Below are 21239 nucleotides of genomic sequence, written 5' to 3'. Positions count from 1 at the left end.
AAATTTTGGGAGTAATTCGTTACATAGCAATAGAAAATTAATATATCAGGAAATACTGTACTATAAACCATTCAAAAGAATTTAGGTAGACCTACATATTTGGACCAAAAGCTCCACAAAGGCTGGGCCTTTGTCTGTTTGCCTATCAGTGTACTAACAACACCGAGTACAGAGCTTGCCACAAAGTGTTTAACAAATATTTGTTGATTAAATATTTGGTACTTGTACTGACATAGAAATATGACCAAATTAAAAAACAAAGCAACTGAAAAGCAGTATGTAGAGTATGATCCCATTTTCTGAAAATAATTCTACAAATTTACACATAATAATAATTTATAGAGCTGCCCTCTATCCTCTTCACCCACTTTTATCTTTCTCATAAAACTTGTCACTATCTGACATTACTGATAAATTTTCCACATAAGTCCACTGTCTGTCTGCTCACTAAAACACAAGCCCCCACAGCAGCAGAGTCTTGGGCTCTCTCACCCCTCTGTACACACAGTGCCTCGAACAACGTCTGACACAGAGACAACTCAGATATTAGCTGCTAGAGTAATATACAAACACCACTCTGGGTGGTGAGCTGAAGGAATACTAATATTTCCATATGACTTAAATATTTTATTTGGTGATGTCTTAATTTTATAAACAGAAACAATTAAGATTGGGAGAAAAAACAAACATAACCAAGCCCTCAATCCATATAATATGCTCTGAAGCCCTTTTCTAAGTTTTATCCTAATTTAATTGAAAGTATTTCTAATTTAACATTCAACAAATACTCAGTAAGCACTTGTGTTCCAAGCATAATGCTACTCACTGGTCCTTAACTTTTCCAAAAGTAGGGATCACTTACATATTTCAGTGTTTTTGTTCTAAATAGAATTCATCTTTCTCAAACAAAATTTCTTTCTACACGGAACATGATATTCAGAATTACTTTTAGATATCTTCTTTATAATTTTCTACATTCTATACAGTAAATATTTTAGGCTTTGTGGGCTAAGAGGCAAAATCAAGAATATTATGTAGGTACTTACATAAAAAGAGAGAAAACTCCTCTCCTGCCTTGCTGCATCCCCTCTGCCTGGTTGTGGGTATGCTGTGTGCCCAGTTGCCCTCTGCTGACAACATTCTTGGGACACAGAACTCCTGGGCCACAGGGGAGGAGCCCAGTCAATTTCACTATCTGCCCCCAAAACTCGTAGATCCTAGTGTGCCCTTCTCTCCTCCCCTGGCAGGTGGCCCAAGGGGAGGCAACTTGCTGAGCTGCCACTCCCAAAGTGAGATTCCACCATTTGGAACCCAGTAATTTCCAAGAGTGAATTCCCAATGTGTAGGTGGTGACCAGAGCAGGCCTTGGACAGCAATGAGGGAGGAGCAATGGTGGGAGAAGATGGGCATGGGTAACGGGGGGCAGCCTAGCTTTGCCTCCATCATTCACAGTGATAGAGCCCACTAGAGCTGGACCACAGGCCCTATGAGTGTTGGGCTGGATTAGGCCAGAGACTAGATTATTCCACGAGTGGAAATTCATTCACTTCCCAAATAGGTGCAAATTATCTAAACGATTAATGAGAATTCTCGCTACAACTCTTTAATTTCCAGGAAAGGGGGTGCTAATTTATAACTGCCACATTTCACCTTCAACCATAATACTCTCCTTTCAAGTATTCAGAGATGGTCTCCCTGTCTCACTAAAACATTATATACACATTTTCGAAACCTACTACTAAAGAGCTTTTTTTTAAAAAAAAAAAGTAAATGTAGAAGAACTTTGTGAAATATATTACAATAAAAATAATAGAATTTAGTGAATGACTAGGTAATGGGGTAGATAGTAAGAGAGTTAACCTTCTCATAAACCATAATCACAACAGCTGTCTTCTTTCTCTCCTGTACTACCATTCACTATTTCCACTGACTCCCTCTCATCGGTTGACCATCTAATTTTTAAATGCATTTCAGTAAGTTGCAGACATTAGCACATTTTGTTCTCACTACTTCCGCTTGCATAACATGAACTAGAATTCAATATCTGTTTAAATTTTTTAGTTTAAGTTTACATAGAAGGAAAAGCACAAGTTTTAAATGTACCATTCTGATGAGTTTTGATAAAAGCATACATCTGTGTGACCCAAATCTTTATTAAGATATAGAATGTTACCAGTGAGGCAGTCACTATTCTGAATTTTTTTCAAAATAAATTAATTTTCCCTGCTCTAGAACTTATTATACATGGAATCAGTATGAACTCTTTTGAGCAGGGTTCTTTTAATCAGCATGATGTAAACCGTATTTTTTTAACACTGACATCACCACATGACATATATCTGTATGTGCGTTTGTCTATTTTCTCTCCACTAGACTGAAAAGAGGACTTTATTTTATTCATTTCTGTATTTTTCATGCTTAAATCGTAGCTGCCACACAGCAGGTACTCAATAAATACCTGTTAAATAAGTGAATTACTGCTTGATTAAATGAATGAGTGAGTGAGCAACTGGGCAAAATCTCTGGCTTATGAAACACAAATATGACTGTGCCACTCCCCTGCTTAAAATTCTTCAATTTTCAGAAAAAACTCCCAAACCCTTAGCAGGCATACAAAATTCTTCATAGTCTGTTTTCTCTTCAGCATTATATACCTTGCTTCCTCAATACTGAACTCAAATTATAACAAAATCTCAATTTCTAAGTTCAACATACTTATTTTCATGGATGCTAAAGATCTGAATATGCAGTTGGCTGTACTGTGAATGAAACTCTTTACCTTGTGCCTCCATTATTCGCTTTGCTAACTCCTCTCTCAGAAATCCACTTAAAGTGTCATCACTTACAGAAAGTATTCTTTGACCTCAACAGCACAGGTTACTCTGTGCCCCCTCTCTGCATATGTTCCTCCCCATACACCTAAACTAACCTCTGCATGGCTTTAATTTAACCATGAGGCTCTTGACAGTAAGAACAGATTCTTATATGTCTGTGTCACATGACTGACATATGAAAAGACTAGGAAAAATGACTAAGTCACCAAAGACAGGGGACAGAGGACAAGAGATTTTTGAGGGAGAAGGGGAAGATAATGCAGGGTCTAAACTCTTTGCAGGAAACAGAAGAAGGGATTTTCAGAAAACAGCTGAAAATAAGCTCAGAAAAAGATCTGGCCAGGACACGTGTAGATGTACTTGTTAAAATGACAGAAGAGTGCAAGAACTAGTAGGGGAAGCACACACAGGAGAAGACCAAAGGGTGGAACCACAGTTAAGCAATGGACAAAAATGGAGCCAAATAAAGAGCACTTAGAAAAATAGAAAGGGGTATGTATGCAGTGACTACAATGAGAAAGTGAGTGTAGTAAGGTAACTGGAGACCTTTAGAAGTGCAGTTTCAACAGCCATGAGGGTTGACATTGTGACTATTGTAAGCTGTGCTGAAAAGCACTGTGTCCATACTTTTATTACAGCACTTTGAAACTGTACTGCACATGCATGCTTACAAGTCTGAACCACTAAATCAGCTTCTTGAAGGCAGAGACAATGAATAGTTAATTATTAGTAGTAACATTGAGAGCCAAGTAGAGAGTCAAAAAAACTGTTAGGTAAATATGGAGGAGACAACCAAATGGAGTCCACATACAGAATATACTTTGAAGAAAGTCACAGGGAACTGAGTAATTGCAGTGGGAAACTTAAAGGAGATTAAGAATTACTAAGCATACTTGCTGAGTTAAAGGATGGCTATTTGTTCTCAAGGGTGAGCTCTAGAGAGCAGACAACGAAGGAAGCTAGAGAACACTGAGGATACTGCATAGAGTGTCATGGTCACTCACGGATATGTAAAATTAAACCATGAATCAGAGAGGATCTTACTAATCAACATTATGTTTTTTTCTTTTCCCTTCATATCACACATACTTCGACTAGATGAGCAATTGTTTTTGGTTCCAAAAAGTACTTGCTTTGTAGAAAATAAACAAATAGTATAAACCAGATTCCAACTGAAGTTTCAAATGTCCGAACAATGGAAACATTTTATGCACACATTCAACAGTCATATATTATTGAAAAGTTGCTACTTAAATACAAGTCAAACATTTAAAAAAAATTGAACATACCCTGATGGCAAAGTTTCTGTATTGGCATTTCCAGACTGCTGCCGTACAGTTTCCACACATCCATCTGGCTGCCTTAATTTGGCTGCTTCAAAAACAGAACTATTTCCAGAATTCAAGGTGTCAGGGTCTAACATACTTCTAGCTTCAGATACCAGTTCTGCACTGGCAGAAGGAATACATTCATCGTTTTCTGAGGAAGTCAGTATTTCTTGAACTGCAGGATCTTCAACAGTAGTAATAGTGCAGTTTGAAGACACGGCGGTTTCTTCAGATACTACTGGAGTACCTACGGCGGAAGCATTATCGGTTGGTGCAGATGAGGATGATTCTCCATTAACTGAGAAGAGGAAATTAATGAGACAATCTATCAAGTTAGGACAAAGCAACCAATTACCTAATCAATCAATTACACTTATTCAGAGCCTAATTCAGACTGAGCAATGTACCAGGTACCGACATACACAACAAAGATTATATTTTTCACTGCTCACATTTTAGGGATGAATATGTAAATGATAAAAATTTAAGTATATACTAATAATCTTAAGGAAAGAGAAACCAACATTAGGATAACAAATGTTTTCCCTCTAAATTAACGATTCTGAGAGAAATTCGGCATGGACTATATAAAAATTTTTAAATGATCCCTTTCAATCTCCCTTCTTTTGTGCAAATCAAAACTAATATGAAAAGAACTCTTTTGCCAATAGTAGGAATTTATAGTGGCATTAATTCTTAGGTACCAAAGGGAATTGCAAAAAGATCCTGGAACCCATTCTATACTTCTTGAAGAAATAACCCAGTACTGTGACAGAGGTTTCTGAATTTTCATTTTAAGTTTAATTTTTCCATTTCAACTATGTGTCACTATAAAACTGAGTCAATTAAAACTATATAGAGAATAGATTATTGAACAAAACCTATTAGGTTACATATCAAAGTTCTAATGAAAAAGGTAGAGGCAAACATAATTAGAATAATGGAATCTTCAGGAAGATTTTTAAAAAAGAAAAAGACTTAAATGATGGAAAGAAGAGTGTACTATTAAAGGAATCAAATAGTGTGTGCAAAAGAACAGAACAGGAATTTGAAAAGGGAGAAAGAGTTCAAGGTAGCTGACTAGAGACACCCAACTCTCAACTCTGACACAAAGAAAGTCCAAACAACAAATAGCTAGTCACACATTGAACAGTATCTAGGAGAAAATACCAGAATTCAGCAAAATAGTGAAGAAGACTCCCTGAGGACCAGAAACTCAGGTTGGCAGCATAGAAAGACAAGTGAAGCATTCAACCAGGACCAGCTCAGAACAAGGAGAGAGACTCCTTACTGTGAAGAAAAAATAAGTGAAAAACTCCCACCACGGACACCTACAATCCAAGCTACAAGAGAGCTGCACAGCGCTTCCAGGCCATGAGCCCAGTGTGGGAAGCTGCATGGAGCCCACATAACTGAATTATTCCAGAGAGGAAGCTGATGCTGAGAACTTCCATCCCTTGGGATTCAAGGTGCCACAACACATCACCATTTGGAGATTGGCTCGAACACCAAGGTACATTCTGCCCTGGGGCCCAATAGCCCTGACATCTCCACATGCCTAAGGCCCCATCAACATCCCATTATACCATGACTCCAGCATCCAAACCCAGGCAGTACCCTGCACCCCTGGGAACAGGCAGCCCAACATAGTGAGGAGACCACCCCAACACAAAAGGAGCCAATATGTGCACTTTCTAGAGGCTTACAGCCAATCAACTGGGGTCTTCTGCCACGGACAGCAGACCTGCTCTCTTCAGTGGAGCACCAGCTTGCCTTTCCCAGGGGCACAGATTCCCACCTGCGGCTCCAATGAACCTATCCAGAGCCATTCACCCGAGCTAAGGAGCTGCAGAGAATCCCTGCATCTCTCTTGGAGGCTCAGGGTCCAACTCACAGCCACAGTGACCCTGCCCAGAGCTGTTCACTCCACCTGAGGAGTACACAGCATCCTAGTACCTCTCTTGGGGCACAGGGTCCCACCTTCCCACCCACAGTCCCAGTGACCTTGCCCAGAGCTGCCCACTCCAGTTAAGGAGCTACAAGAGTACCTCAGAGCCTCTCCTGTGGATATAGAGTCACACCCACAGCCCCAGGAACTTTGCCCATAGTTAAGCACTCCAGCTGAGGAGCTGCAGAACACCTAAGCACCTCTCTTGGGGGCACACAGACCCACCCACAGCCCCAGCAACCTTGCTTAGAATTGTCCACTCTAGCTGAGGAGCTTCAGAGTGACCCCAGTATCTCACCTGAAGATGCTATGACTGTTCCCATAGTTGTCAACTCCAGCTGAAAAGCTGCAGAGTGCCCCAGAATCTCTCCTGAGGGTGCAGGGTTCCACTTATCTCCCCCAAAGCTCTGCCCACTTTAGCAGAGGAACAGCTGATTGCCACAGCACCTCTCCCAGAACCCTGGTGACTCACTCCAACCTCAGAGACCCTGTCCAGTCCAGGATCAACCACTTCAGCTGAGGAGTCACTGAGCACACCAGCACATCTTCCAGCGGCTTGACATCCCAATTGCAGCACCAGCAATCCCACCCAATGTCACAGGATCCAGCAAGGAGCTGCCAAGCAGCCCAGAGCCTAGGCCACTGAGGTACTTGCAGACAACTCTGACACTGAATACAGTCAAAGAAGTCACATGGAATTTACACTACTTTGCTCAACCCAAATCAAACCTAAAACACCCTAACCAACTGTCACTACAGAACACATCTACAGGAAAGAGTCTCTCTCTTCCAAAACTACTCCAGAAAATTAGAAGGAGCAACTGTTTCACCAGATAGATACCCAGACATCAACAAAGAAATACAGAAACATGAAAAAACAAGGAAACATTACTCTCCCAAAGGAATAAAATAATTCTCCAGTACCAGACCCAAGAAAATGAAACCTATGAAATGCTTGGAAAGAAATTAGAAATAATAATATCAAGAAGCCTTGGTGAGATGCATAGAATACAGAGACAACTGAACAAAATCAGAAAAACAACACACACTCTAAATGAGAAATTCAACAGATAGACATCATAAAAAAGAACTAAACAAAAATCTTGGAACTGACAAATTCATTAAATGAAATAAAAAATACAACCAAGAGCTTAAGCAACAGGCTAGATCAACCAGGAGAAAAAACTTCTGAACTTGAAGATAGGTCTTTTAAAATAATCCAGTCAGACAAAAAAAAAAAAATGTTAAAAAGAATTAAGAAAGCCTATAATATTTATAGGACAACTTTAAGTGTACAAACTTTTACCCTGTACGTGTTCCAGAAGGTGAAGAAAAGGAAAAAGGCATCAAAAACCTACTTAACGAAAACTTCCCACATTTTGGGAGATATAGACTTCCCCATCCAAGAGGCTCAGAGATCCCTGAAGAGTTTAACCCAAAAAGGCCTTCTTTGAGGCACAGTGTAGTCAAACTATCAAAAAGTCCAAGACAAAAAGAGAATTCCAAAAACAGCAAGAGAAAGCATCAAGTCACCTATCAGGGAATCCCTATCAGACTAACAGCAAATTTTTCAGCAAGAAACTTATAGGCCAGAAGAAAGTGGGAGGATATATTCAAAGTGCTGAAAGAAAAAAACTGCCAGCCAAGATTACTATACTCAACAAAGTTATCCTTCAAAAATGAAGGAGAAATACTGTCTCTCCTAGACAAACAAAAAGTGAGGGAATTCATCACCACTAGACAAGTCTTAAGAGAGCCCTACATCTTTCTGGAAGAAAAGAATGGTAACTACCATCATGATAACACATGAAAGAATAAAACACTGGTAGAGCAGATACACAAACAAGAAAAAAAAATTATATTTTATCACTACAAAAAAAAAAAAAAAAACACCGAGTAGCAAAGACAAAAGAGAAAGAAAGGAACAAAGGATATAGAAAACAACAATAAAACAATTAACAAAATGTCAGGAGTAAGGGGACATCTTTCAATAAACACCTTGAATGTAAATGGATTAAATTCCCCATTTAAAAGATAGAGACTCATTGAATGAATTAAAAAACAAGACCTAACTACCTTCTGCCTACAAGAAATTCTCTTCACCTGTAAAAACACACAGACCAAAAGTGTGAAGGGATGGAAATAGATACCCCACACAAACAGAAACCAAAAATGAGCAGGATAGCTATACCTACATCAGATAAAATAGACTTTAAAATCAAACACTTAAATCATAAAAAGAGACAAAGAAGGGCATTATATAATGATAAAGAGATCAATTCAGCAAGAGGATATAACAATTGTAAATATATATGCACCCAACATCAGAGCATCCAGGTATATAAAGCAAATATTATTGGATCTAAAAAGAAAGACAGATCCCAATACAATTACAGTTGGAGACATCAATGCTCCTGTCTCAGAATTGGCTCAAATGGCTATAAGAGAGGAGCTCAAGAGTTCTCATCACAAAGGAATAATAAAATTTTGCAATAATGAACATGCTAATTACCCTTGATCATCACATATTACATATTGAAATATAACTGTACCCCATAAATATGTATAATCACTATGTGCCAACTAAAACATAAATTTTTAATTTAAAAAAAACAATAAATCAAGTTATCTAAATATGAGGAAGAAAGTGGCTTTGGGGGGAAAAATCATCCATGAAATGCAAGAAATAAAAATATTTACAGAGCTACCCCATACCCAACCCTGTTAGACATCACAGACAAATAAAAAGAGAGTGTGCAGAGAGAGACTGAATTCTCATTCCTCCTATATTATGTTCACTTACAAGCATTATCTCATTTAATTGTCACTTTTTCATGGTATGGAAATTAATTCCCACCGAAGGAAGAATTAGCAGTAGTCTTTCTAAAGCAAAATAACATTAAATGGGAAAAGAAGAATATTTGATGAAAGATATATTCCATTCCAACAAGGAAAAGTCATAAACCTTTGTATAGACTAAAACTCAGCACATGAAACACAAACTGTCAGAGGAAGAAAACTGAATATGAAATTGCACCAATCAGTCACTCAAGGCAAAAACAACTCTCCCACATATAATTCAACAGCAAGTATTCTCAGCTCTTTTCTTTGTCTTTACCACTACACACTCTAGTCCATCATTTCTTGTTTATCCTGATGCAATAGACTCCTACTTGGTCTGCCTCTCTCCTCTCTTACCCAACTACAATCCACAGCAGACAACAAAGTAATCTTTTAAAACATACAACACATCTTTTCATTCCCCTGATCAACAATTCCCCTGATCAAACATGCCAATGGATTTCCACTACAAGCAGCAAAAAACCCGAAGTCTTTACTACATACAGCCCATGACAAAGACTCTACATAGGCTGGTCCACAGCTATATTTGACTTCTCACAATGCTGTTCCTTGAACTGAACAAACACCTTCTCACTTCAGGGATGTTCACATGCTATTCCTGTGGTCTCAAAATATTTCAGGTCTGGCTTCTAAGCTTTTGCAATCAGTTGGTTCTGCCTGAAGCTTACCATACTGACCTCTCATCTATTTTATTAATAAGATAATTATACATTTTTTAGAAAGTCATCTCAAACTAGAAGTTGGGAGGAGGGGAATGAAGTGAAGAATATGATAATTTTCTTAAATAGCTACCACAATCCAAGGACTATGTTAGATGTTTTAGGTTTACTATCTCATTTAACCTTCAAAACAGTCATATAAGGTATTTGAGTATTATCCACTTTTTATAAATGGGAAGTTAAATTTTGATATTGAATTTGTCCAAGGTCACATAATTAACATATAGAGTGGTTGAGCTGGGATTTGGTCCCAGTCCTCTCAGAAGCCAAATCTAATCTTTTCACTATATCAAGACTACCTCCCATTTTAGCCTAAAATAACTTATTCACAGCAACTAAACTGATCATATGGATTAGTCAAGACTCAAAAGAATAGGAAAGGAAAAAAAGCCATCTTGTATAATATCATTTGTCTTGTATAATATCTTAAACACCTTAGTATTGGCCCATAATCCCTTATCTGAAACTTTGTGGCCAGGTTTGTTCCAGAATTCATAACTTCTGGGAATTTAGAAAGGCAATATGGCACATATATTGTATATCACATCAATAACCAAGTGGGTTTGGAGGCCACACATTATGGTTAAGCACAATGATATTTCTGCAACAAAATGTAGGAATATACATAGTAAGTATAATAGATAAAAACGATAAATAGTATCACATCAGTTCTAGCCATTTTGCCATCAAATAAGTTCACCAAAAAACCTTGGTTTTAAAGATTTCAGGATTTTAGAATTGCAGATGAGATTAAAGACATCTAATATACATAGAATATACACACCCCACCCTCTCCCCCACCACAACTCCAACAAGAAAAACTGATTTTTAAAGTCCTTAATGAGAAAAAGAAATACCATTTTGCACTAACACTTTAAACGGATGGAGATTACCCATTCCTTGAAAAGATATCTGAATTTATCCTCCTATTAAGGGATGAGCGATGATACAAAAAGACATCAATTAAGTGGTTACTAACAACAAAGTAGGTTCTAGAGCCTTTGTAAACTGGCCAATGGAATGATGACAGTTGCACTGTTTTGTCAGAGGCCACCAATAATAATCAGAGGAGGTAAAAAGGTTGAGGAATACTATTTGAGGCCTATCATAGTATAAAAGATGAGACGTACTGCTCTAAGACACTATAAAAACCACACCCATCAAAGTGAATAGGAAAGCGAAGTGCACAGGTGGATGTTAGTTATGGCTCTCCTACTTCCTAGCTATGACCTCTCTGTGCCTCAGTTCCTTCATCAGAAAAAAGGGAAAAATACTAGTACCTATCTCAAAGAGTTACTGTGAGAATTAAATCAGTTAACAGATATAGTGTTTAGAACATATACAGCACAAATGTTAGCAATTATCATTATTATTCAGATTGTTTCCTTACAATTATCATGAATGTCATGGGAATTATTTATGAAGGAGCCTTCTAGTTCCTCACATGTCCATTTTGTTTACACCCTGACATTTCATGCAAGGATAAATAAGAGAGGAATATGGGAAGTGAATTTATTCCCAATGAAAAGAGTCCAAAAGTATTTGACAAGTGGTAGAATGTGAATAACAGATTCTACAATGAGGATCGCCTCAATTAATTCCTTCTTCCTTGTACATCAATATCTAAACATGCCCAAGTGCTAAACATGCAACTAACCAGTGGCCAATGCATACTTTCACTGTCTACTCAAACAGCTAAATGGTGTAGAAATAAAAGTTAAGCTTCCAAATTTCATGTGCTTTAAATGGAAGGAGATGACAAGAATGAAGCTGAAAGGTGGTGTAAGCCTTTCTGAAATGAGCATTCAATATCTTTATCAAATTTTTTTTATAAATCAGGAGTGGATTTAATAAATAATTGCTCCTACTATCTAATTACTGCCATAAAGAATGGAATTAGATCAACCATTCTGAACCCAAAGATAATCTCATATAATAAAAGTCATCTCATTTTTTTTTGGTCACATAAGGATGAGCAAATTTTATTTATTTTTATTGGTTTTTTGTTTTATTTTTATAACCTCATTGGAGAGTTCAGAAAGAAGTTACATTGTTTAAACTGTAAAGGTTTTTTTATGGGTGGAAACCATATTTTTTTCTTAGTATTTTTTGAAACGGGTATTTAATAACTTAAAAAACCTTCTAGGCTAAAAAGCATTGGATTCATGATATTTTGTAAAGAACTCCAGTATTCCCATAAACCATTTTTCTATGTGTTAATATTTTTAAAAAAATAATTAGTTCTTCCTATAGGTATTTCCTCATATTATATTTTTAAAACTGGAAATTTTAATTTTTAGATTAACCCAAAAGCAAGCTGAGTACTGACAACATGTTGTTTTAGGCACCTATAGAACTTTTAATTCATTTGTGCTATGGTGATATATCATTATCCTACACCAAAGGACAGATATCCTACAGCAAAGGCAGAGTTCTATGAAACTCACTATCATATTTGCTCTCTTGGAATTACAGATGTTATGTTGTTCATAGTATTTCCATATAAAGCCATAAAAGATAGCGTATTAGGAAAAGCCAAGTGTTTTAACTGGTCTGCCCTTAATTTAGAGATAATTCTTAATAATCCGGGGTGATATTTTCTTTTCTGCATTGCTAATAGAAATCTCAGGGACAAATGTTCTTACTAGAAAGCAGGCAAGAATAAGAAAATAAATGAATTTTGCTCACTAATTTCACCACGGTTTTACTTTATTCTTTTCTTTACTTTCTAGCCACCTTAAAGACTAAAAAGTTCTCTATTTATTGTGGGTACATGGAAAACTATCCTTAAATCTATGTTTTTTTGTTTTTTTTTTTAAAGGTGGGGACAGCATTAATAAAGAAATTAAGTTAAAAAAATATTATTCATGTCAGTTCACAGGTTTATAAAAACATCTCCCCTATAAAACACAATTAAGTCTTATCTATAAATACATCTATTTCAATGTAGTTACTGAATTCCTTCTTCACACGTTTCTACCTTTGAATACTTTCTCATAAATAGACAAACACAGGAAACATAAATAGATAAACATAGGAAAGAACATAGGCTCTGGAATCAAAAGACCAGGATTCCAACTCAATCACGAACACATACGCTAGCAATCTTAAACAGGTTATAAGATGTTTAACTCATCTGAAAGAGTTAATATATAAAGACCAAACAAAAAATAATTTATAAATCTTACAGACAAGTCTATTGAAAAACAGGATTATAGAGGAAATCTTCCTTAGACATTCCTTCTGTAACAGAGTAATGCTTACTTTTGGAAAATATAAAACTTTCTGAGAGCTGCATAAGTTCACAGCACATTTTTCTACCAAGTTACATGCTAAGAAAAAAAATATTTGTGTACTTAAAGACAGGTTAAAGGAACCAATCATTACTAACTTTTACTAACAAATCAATAAATTCACTAATGTTCTTTCAGACATTTATTTTATATCATCAATTAAATAGTATTATTTTGTGAAATGGAGCCTAAGAATATAGCTATCTTATAAGCACTTACTTATTAGTAAAATATGTTATGATCTCTAAGCTAATATATTTTTGGAATATCTTCTTAAATAATCCAGAAAATTTCAAATTATTAGAAAAAAGTTTCAGATAGTATAATTTAAAATTCTTATGACAGAATAGAAGATTAAGAAAGATTGCATAATAAGGGAAGTATAGGGATAGATACATAAACTTAATTTAGTTTTCATTTAAACAACATGTCATAAGTAGTCATGCTTACCAGTATCATTGGCAGGCTCAGATGTGAGTGGTTTTGGAGCTGGTGTATTTTGGGGTCTGGCAGCAACCTGAGATGGAGATGAAGGTGTACTGTCTCCATTAACTACATGTGAACAGCATGAGTTCTGGACTAGAGCACTTGTAGGTACATGATTATCTATCCCATTAGTACCTTCAATAGCCAACCTTTAAAAAAGAAAAGGAAAAAAAAGCCTTACTTCAATGAGTTAAGTACAGTTAAACAACTTTTCATCAGAATTTTCATAAGAAATATTCACTGAGGTTTTAACATTCAAGTAAAGTAACCAGTATGGAGAGTAATGAAAAAAGATATGGCACATTTTTATTACATTAAAGTTTAAATTACTTTCAGCTCTATCCATTGGCAGATAAAAAAAAAAAAATACTGAGATATACAAATATACTAAGTCAAATGAATTTAGTCTCTCAAAAATAATGTTCAAACTGTACATTTTAAATATTTAAGTCTAAGAATATTAATTTATTTTATATGCTCTAAAAGTAGTTTCAAAAAGCTCATGAAATTAAATGAAATTTATAAAAATCAATGTCAAACTTTTATAATTTTATTGAGTACTAAAAAATAAGCTGAAAAAGTCTGCAAATACTGATTACAAATTATTATGTAGTAAGCACTAAAACGATGAGTACATGATCAGAAAAAGCTAAATATCAGACCTTAGAATCATAAGAATTTATAGTATATAAATAAACTGCAAATAAACAAATACATAAAACTATAATTACAAAATCAAACATTTAAATTTTATTGGCAGTAGGTAGATGTTGGGCAATATCACGTAAGTGACCAGGAGAGCTTTTCCAAATATATAGGCCACCCTATATCTGTTCTTCACAGAGCAGCCTGAGTGCTTTTTAAAAATATAAATCAAGGACCAAGCCCGTGGCGCACTCGGGAGAGTGCGGCGCTGGGAGCGCAGCGACGCTCCCGCCGCGGGTTCGAATCCTATATGGGAATGGCCGTGCACTCGGTGCACTCACTGGCTGAGTGCCGGTCACAAAAAAGACAAAAAAAATAAAAAATAAATAAATAAATCAAGTCATTTCCCTGCCCTGCTTAAAATCCACTATACTAGGAATAAAATCTAGATTTCTTACCATGGTAACAAAGCTTTTGAAAACCAACCTGACCCCCACACTGTCTCTCTTTCTGATCTATTTCTCTCCAAGCTCCTGCTTGCTTACCTTGTAGCAGATACACTATGTCAATTTTATTGACTGTGAAAACATGCTAAAAAGTCTTCAAAAAAAATTTTTTTACAAATTATTATATATCAGGTGGTAAAATTATAATGACTACAATATTATCAGAAAAGGCTAAATATTATACTCTAGAGTTAGAAGAATTTGTAGAACATATATTAAAACTGTAAATAAACTCAGGCTCTTTGAACTTGCTAATTCCTCTGCCTGGAAGTTCCTCCCTCAGAACTCTGCATGAATGGTTCATTCTTGGCTTTTTAATATTAAGTCGCAAGCACTTCCTCAGAGATGATTCCTGATCTCTCTTTAAAACAGGCTCCCTTCCATTCTTGTCACCATGTCCTGTTTTAATGACTTCAAAGTTTTTACTGCTACGTTCAATTAGTTTATTGATTTCTTCTGTTGTTTACTATCTACTTTTATCCCACTACAACGTAAGTTTCAGGGGCACATGGCTGCTATTCTTAGGGCTTGGCCTAGTGTCTAGCACCAACAGGCACTCAATAAAATATCTGTTGAATAAACAAATAATTAATGAATCCCATCCTCCTTTCCCTTGTCACCTACACATTTGGAATGAGATGTACTTAGGAAGTTTGGGCAAAAGAAGTTCCCACATGATTCTGATTTGTACACCCCTCCCCAGACACCCAGTGAGAATCAGTGATCCGGGAGTCCAGGTAAAAGAACTCAGCTATAGCTCTCCTGGTACCATAGAACTAATTTCTGATTCAAAATGTATCACTATGTAACAAACAACATCACATTTCAGATTGGTAGTAAGTCACTCCTTTACTCATCTAAAATTGTATTTTAAAAATTATAAAAACAGACACATATATACACAAATACATTTTAATCAACCTAATTGTTGTGCTCTTTCAGTCCTTAATTTTCTCAATGTAAATTATAGAACAGATACTAAATATATTTATTTAATCCAAATACACATTCCAAAGGCATATTTATCTGTTTAAGTGCTCTGATGAGAATCATTTAATTGCAATTTAGGAGTAATGATATTAATAACTTTGTAAATTAATAAAGATCAAACTTTGTCATATACTGGCATGCTTTTTCAAATGTAACAATTCAATTTTACAGCAATATATTTTTATATTTTCAGGTGTTAGTTCCACTATATTTAATCTATTATGCACTTTTATTCCACTTAAACATTTCAAACAGAGAGCCTCTATTAACTGTCATAGAATGTGAATGTCAGGGAGTTTCTGAAATGGCAGGATGATTTTGGAGGGAAGATCATTATCTGTGGGGCATTTATCTTCTCATGATATAGAGGAGAATGCCAATTCAGACAGCAATATCTATTTTTCCACAGTATCTGACTCTATTTTCCAGTAAAATATGCCTAAATGCAGATTTTAAAAAGCCATTTTTAATAAAAAAAAAATGAAGCATTGTTACATGCCAAAACATAGATCAACCTCGAAACATTGTGCTATGTAAAAGAAGCCAATCACAAGAGATTACATATTCTATGACTGTTTATTATGAAATAGCCAGAATAGGTAAATCCATAGAGACAGAAAGTAGATCAATGCCTGTCAGGAGCTGGGAGGAGGGGGGAATGGAGAGTGATTGCTCAAGGACACAGTTTTTCTTTTGGAGGATGATAAAAATGTTCTGAAATTAGACAGCAGTGATGGCTGCACAACTATGTGAATATAACAAAAACCATCAAAAAATACGCTTTAATAAAAGAGTAAATTTTACGGCATGTGTGTTATCTCTTAATAAAGCTGTTATTTTTTAAAAAGCTACTTTCACAAGAATTCAACCCAATGAAGTGTTTAAACATAAGCTTTTAAATTCTGTGGCAAATTCTAAGCTAAGGTTAAATTTAAAGCTTTATATGTGGGAAATGTCACGTCACGTTGCCACAAAATACTAAAATAAAATATTCTACCTGGTAGTTGTCCTTGCTGAAGGCTCTCCATTTTCATGTAAGGCATCACCATTTTGCTGTATTTCTACTGAACAACAAGAAAAAAATAAACTAGGTTTTTATATACTTCTTGCTAATTTTTCTTCTTTAAATTTAAAGAACAAAAAAAATTAGCTTACTGGTTGGAGATGAGCTGCACGTTAGATTTTCTTGCTCAATCACCAATCCATCAAGCACAACTGTCAATTCACCAGTTTGCACTATGCCATTCTTGTTTTCCAAGGAAAGTTTTAATTGTTCTTTCACTCTTTCCACTAAAAAAAAAGAATATTCTAATTTAAAAGCTTTTGCCACATACAAAGATATGTTTTAGAAATAAAAACTACATTTCAAGAATTACTCTAATTCAGTACTTGACAACTACATTGGAAGGAATTCTTTGCATTTTATCTACAGACCCTTCTACACTACCCCAGGATCAATCCCTTTCACAACTAGTTAAGTAAGCTCCTTTTCCCTACCTCATGCTTTCAACATCATCTTTAATCAACTTCAGAGAACATATAAATATACCACACTAAAAGTGTAGCAATCACCTAAACTTGTTCTTCAGCCCAAGGTACCACAAAGGACTCTTGTGGTTGAGGCAAAATTTCTGCATGAGTCAGGCAGTTTGGTCATAAATCTCAGCTCTGCTATTTACTAGTTGTACTTGAGGAAGTTATTCAACTTTGTTTAGGCCTCAGTTTCCTCACTGCAAAATGGAAACAATAAGATCTTCAAACTAAAGGGACAGTCCTAAGGACCCAATGCAAAACCACACAGAAAGTTCTAGCACCACGTATGACTTTAGTAAGTGCTCAATAAATGCTCAAAACTGTGACAATAGTTTATTATATCTTTTTTACATAAGGCCAAATACTTCCCATTATTAGGACATCTAGTTCTTATTTAAACTCAAGGTCATCCTGCTTCAACTTCTATCCCACAGAATACATATATATTAAAAGTTATCAGTGGGGGGGGTGGGAAAATGATGGTCAAAGGTTACAAAGTCTCATTAGATACGAGGAATAAGATCTTTTCCTGAGATATATTACAAAGCATGGTGAATACAGTAAATAACAATGTACTGTGTACTTCAAAATCACTGAGAGTAAATTTCAAATGTTCTCACTACAAAAAATAAGTATTTGAGGTGATGGATATGTTTGTAAGCTTGATTTAATTAATTCACACTGAGTCTATAACTCATAACGTCACTTTGTACCACATAAATAAATGCGATTATAATTTATCAATTTAAAATTTGAAACAAATTTTTTTTAAAGTTATTAGTAATCACTTTATTATCCAAAATGAGCTCAACTACATCAATCTGCTCTTCAGTGGCAGTTATGAAATCACGGAATATTTCACTTCTTAGATAAAGTCCTTGACTTTGATCTTTCCTATACTTAATAAGCTTGGGGGGAGGGGCTTTTCCCTATTTACAACATGTCCAGCATAAACATGTTGAATAATTAATTACCCAAGCACAGAAAAGACAAAAACCTGGAACTGCTAATAACTGAACAGAAATTCTTTGCAAAAAATTTAAGAACTATGTAATAAAAGACGACCTTATAGCATACCTACCCCAACAATGAAAAACAAATACAATTAGAGAAACTAACGGAAATACAGAAGTACAGGGGGAAAAAAAAAACTATAAAAGCGTAAATTTCAGCTTTATCTAATAAAATATATTCTGAAAAAAACTATACTGACCAACATTCATTTTATTCTTGTCATTTCCTTCCATGTAAAGTGTCTGGAATTTGAAGATTTGGCTCTTTTTCTGAAAATATTTAGCTGTTTGAATACATTACTAAAAAGTAGCCTTTTAAAATCTCTTTAGTGTAGGTCCCTTGGTAAATTCTCTCAGTTTTTTGTTTATCTGTGAATGTTTGCATTCTCACCCTGGAAAGAGATTTGCTGGGCATGCAATTTTATACTGATAATGTTCTACTCTTAACTCTTTGAAGATATATTTCCATTATCTTCTCCTATTACTGCTAATTGTGTGATTCTAATCTATAAATCTTTGCAAATTATGTTTTCTCTATGGCTGCTTTGAAAATCTATTTGTCTTTGATGTTATGCATTTCACTATGATATGTCTACACATGATTTTCTCTTTGCTATCTTGTTTAAGATGGTGTGTATCTGTGGATTCATGTTTTTCATTAGTGTTCAAAAACTTGCAGCCATTATGTCTTAAAATATCTCCTCTACTCCACCCTCTATTCCAGGGGTCAGCAAACTACAGCCCACAGGCCAAATGTGACTCATTACCTACTTTTATATATAAAGTTTTATTTGAATACAGCTATGCTTATTCATTTACAAATTTTCTATGGCTGCTTTCACAATAAAATAGCAGAGTTGAATAAGTGCAACAGAGATTTAAAATGGTCTTCAAAGCCTAAATATTTACAATCTGGCTCTTTATAGAAAATGTTCACCAACTCTTGCTTCCAGTGGCTTGTTCCCTTATGTTCTTGTAATTTGTCATCTTTGATGGTGAGTTCATTCTCTGATATTAATTTAAGGGTAATCTCTAGGCTTAAATACAGTCAGGTTTTGTTTCTAATTCTGCCAGTGGTCTGAAAGTACACCCCAACAGTCTAGACTAAAGGAGTACAAGTTCAGCTCCCCTAACTGACTGTTAGCCAAATGCACAGAATCCTGAAAGCTGCTATCAGCTGGCCTACTATTCTAATTCTAGTATTTGAGGTTTCCTTTGTGCCTCCACAACCGCCTTTCCTTCTGAAGGAGGGGCTTCTGCAAAATAATCAATGCCACAATAATTTGTTCTATCCAGGACCTAGCTATTTTGTAGCAGGAGGTTGTATACAGCATACGGTCTTTCACAATGCTGAACATGCCAGATTGAGGTATAGCATTTTGAATCATAAAACTGGGGGTACTGTCACCAAAATAATTCCCATCTACATGTGTATGCATATGTGTGTGTCAGAGGGATAAGTATTATTCTATCACAATATAAACAAACCAACTCAGACTTATTCATCCATTCAATATTTGAGTACCTACTGTGTGCCATGTATTGTACCCCAGAAAGCAGGATAAACCCTAATCAGCCTAAAGCAGACCTCCCACTGTTTTGCTTATTTCCTTCAATGAACTTACCACTACCAGAATTTTTTGTTTTTCAGTCTACCTCCTGAAATGAACTGACGTCTCCAAAAGAGCAGAAATCTTGTCCATCTAATTCAGTGACACAAGGGAGTTACTTAACAAACGTTTAAAATAAGTGATTTAAGGGCCGAGCCCGTGGCGCACTCGGTAGCGTGCTGCGCTAGCAGCGCGGTGACGCTCCCGCCGCGGGTTCGGATCCTATATAGGAATGGCCGGTGCACTCACTGGCTGAGTGCCGGTCACGAAAAAGACCAAAAAAAAAAAAAATAAAATAAAATAAAATAAAATAAGTGATTTAATACTGTTCTGTCCTTAGGGATCTCATTCTTATAAGGCAGAAGCTGATTTTTCCTATGTCCTAGACATTCTTCCTTAGCTTTAATAGAGCCATAGAACAATGTGAGTCTCTGTGGAGCTAGGTATTATAATTAGATAATTTATCCTATAATCATGGGTCTGTCGAAAACATACACTCTTTCTGTCCTCACAAAAAATGAAAGATCTTCAAAAATCTTGGTTTGTAAAGTGTTTCACAGCTTTATATTTAGCTCAGGGTCACATTCTGAAGCTGTTTTTAAAAACCATTTGAATAATGTGTTAATTATCTATTGCTGAGTAACAAACTATACTAAAATTTAGTGGCTTAAACTATCAATAACCACTTATTATTGCTCATAGTTTCTGTGGGCTGGGAATTCAAGAGGGGCTCATACATGTCTGGCAAGCTGCTGCTGGCTTTGAGAAGAGGCCTCGGTGCCTCTCCACAAGGCTTCTTGAGAGTCTTCACAATGGTGGCTTGTTTCTCCCAGAGTGAGTAATCCAAGAGAACAAGGCAAAAGTTTGAAAGCCTTTTATGACCAAGTCGTGAAGGTCGTATACCATACTTCTGCTATCCTCTGATCTGTCACACAGACCATCTCTGATTCAATGTGGGAGGGAACTACACAAAGCTGTGAAACAGCAGAAGGTACACATGCTTGAGGGCCATTTTGGAGATTAGCCAATACACACATAAATATGAGAAAAACAGAATTTACAGAAACAAAATGAGTGCATTAGGTTACATGGCTTGTGATAGCCCCAGTAATGACCAGGTTTTCCGATTCCTAAGTCTTTCCATTTTATCATGCTATGAGTCAGTGTTCAATAACACACAAAAAAAGTTAAGTTTCCACCTTACACAATGTAACAAAATAAATTTCAGAATTTACAAAAGAAATTAAAAACAAATATCAAATCTAGGGATTGAAAAGGACTCTCTATGCATAAAAACAGTGGAAAATTAATAAAATTTAATGACTGAAAAACGATTACATTTCTATCAACCAAAACTTAGCATAAAAAATAAAAGAACAAGTGATTAACTGGGAAGAAAAAATAAGAGCTCTTATAAATCACTGAGAGAAAAATAAACCAATAAAAAAATTTACAAAGAACAGGAGACAATC

At 35.7% G+C, this 21239-nt stretch overlaps 1 protein-coding gene across 5 annotated transcripts in view; it reads right to left on the bottom strand.

Annotated features, from left to right (window-relative positions):
• The window catches only part of WWP1 (WW domain containing E3 ubiquitin protein ligase 1), a 116863-nt gene that overhangs the window by 44538 nt on the left and 51086 nt on the right, over positions 1-21239 (bottom strand). For 2 of the 5 annotated variants that reach the window (XM_063079572.1, XM_063079575.1), the window contains exons 5-8: positions 16767-16901; positions 16609-16675; positions 13435-13619; positions 4124-4460 (exon numbers count right to left, since the gene is read on the bottom strand). In XM_063079572.1, coding sequence (XP_062935642.1) covers positions 4124-4460; positions 13435-13619; positions 16609-16675; positions 16767-16901 — 724 coding nt within the window. The remainder of the gene's footprint in view (positions 1-4123; positions 4461-13434; positions 13620-16608; positions 16676-16766; positions 16902-21239) is intronic. The other 3 variants (XM_063079574.1, XM_063079573.1, XM_063079576.1) reach the window with 3 other exon arrangements.

The sequence above is a fragment of the Cynocephalus volans genome, chromosome 15, assembly GCF_027409185.1.
Source record: "Cynocephalus volans isolate mCynVol1 chromosome 15, mCynVol1.pri, whole genome shotgun sequence".
NCBI lineage: Eukaryota > Metazoa > Chordata > Mammalia > Dermoptera > Cynocephalidae > Cynocephalus > Cynocephalus volans.
This window is presented reverse-complemented; position numbering and strand designations above follow the sequence as displayed.